The 9155-nt window shown below is 38.2% G+C and overlaps 1 protein-coding gene across 1 annotated transcript; it reads right to left on the reverse strand.

The window, feature by feature from the left end:
- Positions 1–976: 976 nt before the first annotated feature.
- Positions 977–8827, reverse strand: LOC132786674 (chloride channel protein 2-like). The gene is made up of 12 exons (XM_060793273.1): positions 8511–8827; positions 6811–6918; positions 6578–6749; positions 6390–6518; positions 5921–6054; positions 5707–5863; positions 5416–5626; positions 3048–3149; positions 2757–2991; positions 1731–2693; positions 1429–1662; positions 977–1369 (listed from the first exon to the last, which is right to left on the reverse strand). The coding sequence occupies exons 1-12, from the start codon at positions 8685–8687 to the stop codon at positions 1115–1117; spliced, it is 2877 nt and encodes a 958-aa protein (XP_060649256.1). The 5' UTR covers positions 8688–8827; the 3' UTR covers positions 977–1114.
- Between the last annotated feature and the right edge of the window lie 328 nt (positions 8828–9155).

Genomic DNA, 9155 nt, shown 5'->3' on the forward strand with positions numbered 1-9155 from the left:
CGTTTCCACGTCTGTTTTTCTAGGGTAGTTTCGTTGGGTCTATAGTAACATAATACAAAAAAAAAAAAATAAGAAAGAAAGTAACAGCTACCCGTTACCCATTTTGAATAAAAGCAAAATATCAAAATATACCGAAATAATATGATATGTATTTCTTTAATAACTTCGACAATTTTTATCTCATCGCTACCAAATTTTTAAGAATTACAAAGACTATAGTTTTTATTTTTACACTTTAAAACTTACGCTTCTTGTTAGTGTTTAGTTAATTTGTGGGGGCGAAAGTGGGCGTGGTAAAATTTTTAAACAAACTTGATCTGCGAGCAAACATAACATGTCATATACTGTTGAAAAAAAATGTATAGCTCTACCATATCTCTTATAGTCTTTGAGATCTAGGTGTTCATACGGACAGACGGACAGATAGGCAGACGGACATGGCTAGATCGTTATATTACTCTTCTATCGTATGGCCAGCAGGTATAAGAAATAATTAAACATCTCTTATGGTTTACTCGTAATATTAAATGCCACTTAAATTAGTCATTTACCCCTAAGTGCGCTGGCCAATAACAGCACTGGGCACCTGTTTTTCCCTTGGGAGCATTGGAAATCCACTTGTTGATCTTTCATGCTTACCTGGCATTTATTTAGCTTGAAGTAACAGTTTCCGAAATGTCGAAATGTCTAGTAACTGGTTTCGGATGATTGCATGCAAAATAAACGTTGCCTATCTTCTAGGCGCAGAAATTCACATTAGTTTTTAATGAATCTGCGTTGCCCACACTTGTGGATTTTTTGGTTCTTTTGTGCGTTTTTGAATATAAAGAATAATAATAAAATTTAAAAAAATTCTGTTGAGTAGCTGTAATGCTTGACTAAGAGTTTTAACCATGCGACAAAATCTCAACTTGGATTTGAGCCTCTAAAAAGACAATTTTAATTTTCTAAAAAAAAAAATTTATTTTATAAACTGAAAGATCTAAAAGTGATCAACTTTAATAATATTTAACATTTCTATAGATAGTTTAGGCAAATGTTCATTGAGTCCTGCTCCTGACAATGCGAGACAACCCTAAAGGTCGCTCTTCTCGACTATTAAATGAAGGTAATTCTATTTTGTTTTTGTGGGCTGCTCCTCGACTTGGTCAATGATGACATGGGTGTGACCATCCTGTGCAATGGGCCGGCCGCCTTGAGCAATGACAAGGGCAGAGGACAGGGAGTTGCCAGAGGTAATTGTGGTATTTACGCCCTCATCGGAGCTGGCAGCCAGCAAAGGTTTCACATCTGCAGGCTGTTGCTGTTGCTGTTGCTGAGGAGTTGCTTCAAAGCTCTGATTGTTGATTTCCTCGATGGCTTGGCGGAGCTATTAGATGAGAGATGAGTTAGTTTTAAGAGAAGATTGCTAAAGAATGGATAACTCACCTCCTTGAGACTGACAACGCCAACGAGGCGTCCAATTCGAGTGACATAAGCATGATTCACGCCCATCATAGAGAACAGAGAATGCACTCTGAGTAGAGAGGTGCGCTCAACCAGCTGGAAAGGGGAGGGATCAATACAGCAAGCAGCCGCCTTAAAGTCAATCGGTTTTGCCAGCTGATCCAGCTCCCATTGCTTCTTGCCCTCGGGTGACATGTCCACAACACGATCGCCACACTGAAACAGAATTGAGGAGCAATCAAATCAATAAATCATTGATTTCAAAATAGTACGGTAATCCTTACCAAGTGCACTCTCTTGGAGGGACTTGTTGTGGTCTGCAGATCCTCATTGGAGCCAGATTCCAGATCAAGCTGATCAGCTGACTTTCGGTAGCCGGAACGAAGTTGCCACTCGCCACTATTGACGCTGTTGAGCGAATCGTTCGAATGTTCCTTCAAGCTCAGAGAGCTCTTCTTCAGAATGGACTTGTGTTGCTCCAGAGCTTCACGCCGCTCCGAGGGTAACATCTCCTCACTCGCTATGTGGCGCAGACTGAGAGCTTGTTCAGTTGGAATCACCTCGAAGCGCGAAGGACGTCGAACAGCTGCCTGCTCCTTCAGCTCCTCCTCGCGCCATCGTTCAGCTGTCTGCATACGCTTCTCACGTCCAATTTGCTGCTCAATCAGTTTAGCCAGTTCCATGCGCTGCACTGAACCCAACAGTATGAGGTTCTCGGGACTCTCCACCAAGGGGAGCGAGCGCAACTTTTTGTTCTTCCTGAGCACTTCCTTGAGCTTCTGGTAGGAGATGCCTTGCCAAATGTACTTGACATCCCTCACCATGAAATCCTCAACGCACTTCTTGTACAAGTTGGAGTTTGTGTAGAGCAGATCGGGCAAATAGGGAAGCTTTTTAATCTGGATGACGCTCTCGTACATGGATGGCTGCAACAGCGAAGCCACCGCATTGGCCACCAGCACTGCAACCAGCACTGGAACCACAAAGGCAATCTGCCCCGAGATCTCAAAGACCACAACGGCAACGGAAATGGAGTGAGTCACGGAACCAGAAAATGCTGCGGCACCCACAAGCGCATAGGCAGCCGGCATAATGGGTGACATGCAGTCGCCGTAGCGGACGCCAAGGGGAAATAGCCACGCAACGAATTCACCCATCAATCGACCAAAACCGCTGCCAATCTTCAGTGCGGGAATGAACATTCCATGTGGCACAGCCATCGTGGAGCCAATAATCGAAAAGAAGAACTAATCGGGAAAATGTTTTTTAATTGAGTGTTTAAGGGAGTGTCTAGGGAATTCGCTACTTACATGGAAGAGTGTATAGCAAATGAGATTCCCAAAGACACTCGTGTATTTTGTTGTCCAGTGCGAGACTATCTCTGACTGTTCCGTATTAAGATCCTTGCTTGTCCAGGTAAAGTTACTGAATAGATGAGTCAATTGCTTCTCAGTCTCAAGATCGCCGCCTAGGAACTGTCCCGTGCCCAAGGGGAAGGTGAGTGTCGAGATAAGCAAGGTTATTATAGCAGGATATAGCAGACGACTATAAATAGAAAGTATAATCTAGTTAATGTTAAATAATAATGTTAAAACACTTACTTCTTCTGCAGAAACTTATTCAGCGCTTTGCTGGAGCGAATGAACAACACATAGTGGCGATGGATCCACACAAATGAAGCGCCAAGCAGACCACAGAGTGCCCTGAAAAGGAGAGAAGGAATTATAGAACATGGTACTTTACTTTTTTTATACTCGCTACCCATAGGGTAGAAGGGTATTATAACTTTGTGCCGGCAGGAAATTTATGTAACAGGTAGAAGGAGGCATCTCCGACCCTATAAAGTATATATATTCTTGATCAGCGTCAACAGCCGAGACGATATAGCCATGTCCGTCTGTCCGTCTGTGTGTCTGTCCGTCCGTCCGTATGAACACCTAGATCTCAGAGACTATAAGAGATAGAGCTATAATTTTTTTTCGACAGCATTTGTTATGTTTGCACGCAGATCAAGTTTGTTTCAAATTTTTGCCACGCCCACTTCCGCCCCCGCAAATCAAAAAAATCGAATAACAAGCGTAATTGTAAAGCTAGAATTGCGAATTTTGGTATATACAATAATAACTATAGCATTTATGATTGCTGAAAATTTGGTTGCGATCAGATAAAAATTGTAGAAGTTATTAAAGAAATAGTTTTGTATGGGCAAAAACGCTTTCTATGTATGTGTTGTATGTATGCGTATACGTATACATGCTCGCCTCTATATTTGTATCTGTATGCAAGAGGCACTGCAATAGCTCTATTGGTAGAGTGCAAGCATATTACTGTTGCGGTAGTCGAGGGACTCGGGTTCGAGCCCGCTCGGGGAACAAAATTTTTTTTTTTTTATACCCGCTACCCATAGGGTAGAAGGGTATTATAACTTTGTGCCGGCAGGAAATGTATGTAACAGGTAGAAGGAGGCATCTCCGACCCTATAAAGTATATATATTCTTGATCAGCGTCAACAGCCGAGACGATATAGCCATGTCCGTCTGTCCGTCTGTCCGTCTGTGTGTCTGTCCGTCCGTCCGTATGAACACCTAGATCTCAGAGACTATAAGAGATAGAGCTATAATTTTTTTTCGACAACATTTGTTATGTTTGCACGCAGATCAAGTTTGTTTCAAATTTTTGCCACGCCCACTTCCGCCCCCGCAAAACAAAAAAATCGAATAACAAGCGTAATTTTAAAGCTAGAGTTCCGAATTTTGGTATATATAATAACTACTATAGTAGTTATGATTTCTGAAAATTTGGTTGCGATCAGATAAAAATTGTCCAAGTTATAAAAGAAATATTTTTGTATGGGCAAAAACGCCTACTTACTAGGGGTCTTAGTTGCTTTGGCTGACAATCTGGTATATTGTGCAGTCTATGGTATATTTTGAATGCGGTACTATGTCGATATACCAAATATACCATTTGGTATATTTTTAGTATTTTTGCAGTATATTCGGTATATTTTGAGAAAATACCGCAAATTATATTTATTTTATTCAAAATGGGTAGCGGGTATCTCACAGTCGAGTACACTCGACTGTAGCTTTCTTACTTGTTTTTTTATCGTATTTACAACAATTATAAATAAAAATTGTGGATTTTATTAAAGAAATATTATGTATGAGCAAAACCGCCTGCTATGTATGTATTGTATGTATGCGTATACGTACATACATGCTCGTCTATATTAGCATCTGTATGCATAGGGGTTCTTAAGCAATGCGATAGCTCAGGTGGTAGAGTGCAAGCCGCGCATGTTGTGGTGCCCGGGTTCGAACCCGCTCGAAGTACAAACTTTTTTTTTTTTAACCACCCGGTCGGTGGAGGTCGAGTTCAAATCCCGATCGAAAATACATGCTTATTTATTTTTAATATTTTGAGATTATTACCGTAATATTTTGCTTTTATTCAAAATGGGTAGCGGGTATTTCACAGTCGAGCACACTCGACTGTAGCTTTCTTACTTGTTTTTTTTTTTTAAATTGTTTACTTTAAAATTTCTTTTTAGGATTAATTAAATGACATTTTTGAATAACAACTTTTTAAGCATACTTCAAAAACTAAGATAAGTTTATTTATTTCTACATTCAAATACATTCTTAAATTCACTTATAAAAATGTATTCTTTTAAAAACCTATTAACCAGTTCTGGATATGTAATAGAATATTTGTCATTCAAAATGTTAAAATTGTATTAATATTACTAGTAATAGAAACAATATAAAAGCTTCCTTATCGTGTTCTTTTTATAGCTGATATAAAATTAAATAATCATGATTTAACATGCAGCTAATAAATGCTAATTAGAGAAAGATATTTTCGGTTCCTCGTTACTTTTGTCTTAGAATAGTATATTTTATATTTGAAATAAAAGTAGCATTAATTCTCAAGCAGCTAACTAAGACAAAAACAAACAGAACTCACCCAGTCAATGCGAAGAATACCAATTCTCTGGAATCGAAAGGAAACTCTGTGGCTATATTTGTGGGATACACGGCATGGACAGTGTCAGCACCCTGGAACCAAACGGATAAAAGTCGCACTGCTGAGGCGCCTATCACACAGCCAAAGAAGCCACGCCAGTAATTACGAACCGCAAAATAGGTTGTGGTCACTTCAATGCTGAACAAAACAGCTACAAAAGAATAAATGTTCATGTTTAAACATTAATTTTATTTCGATTTGGAATTTATGGTAAGTTCGAATTCGACTTACCTCCAATGGGAGCTGCAAAGCATGTGCCCAAACCCAAGGCACAGGCAGCTGCCAGCATTTCATTGCTACGAGATTCATTCTGATAAATGCTGCGGAATGGAGTCGCCATCTTGCTTAGCAAATTCGCCACAATGCTGGCGATATGTACATAGGGACCCTAAAGAGATATCTCAAAGTTAAACCAGCTGCGAAATAGAATTACTTAAATACTCACCTCCTTACCCAATGGCATGCCACTGCCCAAGACAACTGTGAGGCCAAGAACCTTGGCCACCAAGGTCTTGAATGACAAATAGTTCTTCAGTGTAACGCCTCGCAGAATGGTCTTCATTTCGGGAATGCCAGAGCCTGAGGAATATGAGGCAATTAATAAAGTTAGCTAAGATACAAGTCTAACTACGAGCAATAGATGGCGCTAATAAAAGTTTGCTGTGTGAAAAAAAGTTTCTTGACAAATTGTGATATTATATTGTTGTAATGATGTAGTCTACAATAATTATAGAAGTAAATATAAAATATTAATGTGCAGTTCTTTGTTTTTTCTACAGTTAGAATTAAATTCAGTCTGAATTAAGATTTATTTGAAAATCCCTAAGCAATTTCAAATTAGCTAGTCTATTAAATAAAGGAATGTTAGATGCCAAATGTACCTATAAATATTCAGCAATCATTATCATTATTACCTGCTGCTTGGGGAGATATAAGATGCACAAAGAATGCTGTGAAAACCATCATCACAACTGGCACCAGAACCCAACCGAAATACTGTCCGAAAGGATCGGCAGTGATGCCCTTGTAGAACCAGAAACGAACTGAAATGATATAACTCAAGTCATATAACGACAGTCATAAAGTAATGCTAAAAACTTACGTTCAATCAGAAGGCGTATGCCCTCGTCCATAAGATAGGCAATGAGAGCCATAATGATGCCACAAATGGTGAGGAAGATCCAATCCTTGCTCATGCGATCGGCGATTTTTTGCCAGAGCCAAGCATAGTAACCTTGCATTCGAGTGGGCTCACTGTTTTCCAATTCTAGCAGCTAGAAATGATCAGATTAGATATTATTTTATACACTTCTGGTGTCTCTTCATTAAACTCACCTGGCTCCTGAGTTTATCCTCCTGTTTGCGTAACTTGGCGAGTTTTCGCAATCTTCGAGCTTCGTCGCCTGCGAATTGCTGCAGATCCCTCGAGTATCGGCCATACATCTAACGAATATAATTATAAAGTGTGATTCATGCGATTTAAAGACGGAAGGACAAACAAGTTGATGGATTGATAAAGTGACAGACAGACCGACAAAAACCACACAATTTGTCACATGTCGGCTCGATAACAGATGTGCTAAAAAATTAACATATTTAGATAGTCGTTCAATTCGTGTCATGTCTCTCGGTGTGGCTTGTGCCACTCGAGTACGTATGTATTGTACAGTCAGCTAGATACACTCGTCTGTATGTAAACATGTAGAACCCGAGTTCGTAACCAAAATAAAAGAATTGTAAATAAAATAGTCACATTTTATCACATGCGCAGCGAATTAAACACTTTAAGCGGTGCTAATTAGGCTTAATTAACGCAGCTCTCCGGAAAATAATCGCAAAAAAGTGAAAAAACAATTCCCAACAAAAGATTTATAAATATATATAATAAAATATTAGCGTCAACTGAGCGGTGACATTAATCAAAGCCCAAAGCTGAATGAATAGGTGACTACAAAATATTTGCACAACTAAAAAGCGACGCAAACAGTTCCAAGTCAAACCTAGACCTGATGCTTGTCCGGACTTATGTCATTATGATATCAAATATTAGGCTAGATAACTGACAAATTATCACCACGTATTTACCAATTAGTTGTATTTGCTGTCCTCAGCTAAATAATATGCACATCAAATAGCAATTAACCTGTTCTATAGCTGGAGCATAAATAATTTTAAGTGTAATTGATATAATTTTAAAGCATTTACTATTCTAATTGTAATTGAAGTTTACTATATAAAATTGAATTTCGAATTGCAGACGTTAAACGTTCAAATTCCATTTACGATTTATCACTTATCAGCGAAATTAAGCTTTTTCAAGGCGGCGCCATTGCTCGAAAGCTTTCGAGCAGGTTCGTTTCTTCACTAATTGCGAATTTGTTAGAAAGAAAATCTGCATTTAAGGGGCATCGAGTAGGATAATTATTTACACCCTAAATTTAAAAAAGGGGTATACTTTTCATGACCTTTTATATTCATTTTTTAAATTAGGTTTAACTGCTCATATAACTAATGTTAAAAAAAGATTATTTAGTATATAATTTTGCATTAGTGCAAAAAATCACAAATGGAAAAATTTTATCATTTAAAGATTCATTGCTAAAAAATATATTCCTTTTTTTCAAACTATTTTCCACAAATTTTATTAAAAAGAATATTTAATAAAAATATTTAAAGATTTAAAGATTTATTGTTCCTTTGCAAGAAAATGTTTAGTTTTTAAATATTATTCAATTTCAAGTATTCCTTTTTTTTTAACTATTTCCACAAATTTTATTAAAAAGCATATTCAATAAGAAAATTAAAAGATTTAAAGATCTTCAAGGAAATGTTTTATTTTTAAATAATATTCCATTTAAATTAAAAAAAAAATTAAAGATCCTTTGCACGAAATTCAAGTAAATGTATTGTTTTAAATATTAACCAGAAAAAAATTAACTGAAAAGGATATTCTATCTTATTTAAAGATTATTTCACCTTATTAATTCCATATATTTATTTTTAACACTTTTCAGTTGCATTTGCTCTTTGCTCACCAATGTGTGCGTATATCCCAAATCATCCTGATCCTCGCCAGCGATTTCACGTTTCTCCTGCTCCTGTCGCATTGTGGAGCCATTTGAATAATTATCAGCCGATTGAATACTGGGCGCAGCTTGTCGCGATGTTGACACTATGGGCTCAGAGTCCTCGGCATTGCTGTGGCGTTTCATGGTGCACAAAACTGAAGTGATTTAAATTTTTCCACTCGCTCGATATCCGCTTTCGAGTTAATTATTGCTAATTTTTTTTTTAGTTAATTAGAACTTGCACTTTTTTTGTGGATTCACAAGCGGGAGACATCCGAGCACCGCCGCTGCCAAAATGAGTTTATCAACCTAAGCCAATAAATGTGATCGAGTAGCCGCAGCTGTTGCCCTCAGCCTGCGGCTGTAACTGCGACTGCGACGCCAACTGCGGCAGCAACGCAACTGCGGCAGAGACAGCGGTTATTTTCTCAGTCGACTCAGACGCAGGCTACAACCGTGAGAGTTAACTGGCCAATAAGTCCCACTAACCTCAGTTGCCATATCACTCTCTTTTCCGGCTAAGTTGTGATATCATTTGCGATTCCAGTAGAATCATTAACCCCATGGGATCTCTTCACTTTTTATACCTGCTACCTATAGGGTAGAAGTATT

Source organism: Drosophila nasuta, chromosome 2R, assembly GCF_023558535.2.
Source record: "Drosophila nasuta strain 15112-1781.00 chromosome 2R, ASM2355853v1, whole genome shotgun sequence".
Taxonomy (NCBI): domain Eukaryota; kingdom Metazoa; phylum Arthropoda; class Insecta; order Diptera; family Drosophilidae; genus Drosophila; species Drosophila nasuta.

Coding starts and splice junctions, on each gene's coding strand:
- LOC132786674 (XM_060793273.1), bottom strand. CDS start 8,687: ATGAAACGCCACAGCAATGCCGAGGACTCTGAGCCCATAGTGTCAACA. Junction 6,750..6,810: donor AGGATAAACTCAGGAGCCAG/GTGAGTTTAATG, acceptor GATCATTTCTAG/CTGCTAGAATTGGAAAACAG. Junction 6,519..6,577: donor CATACGCCTTCTGATTGAAC/GTAAGTTTTTAG, acceptor ATATCATTTCAG/TTCGTTTCTGGTTCTACAAG.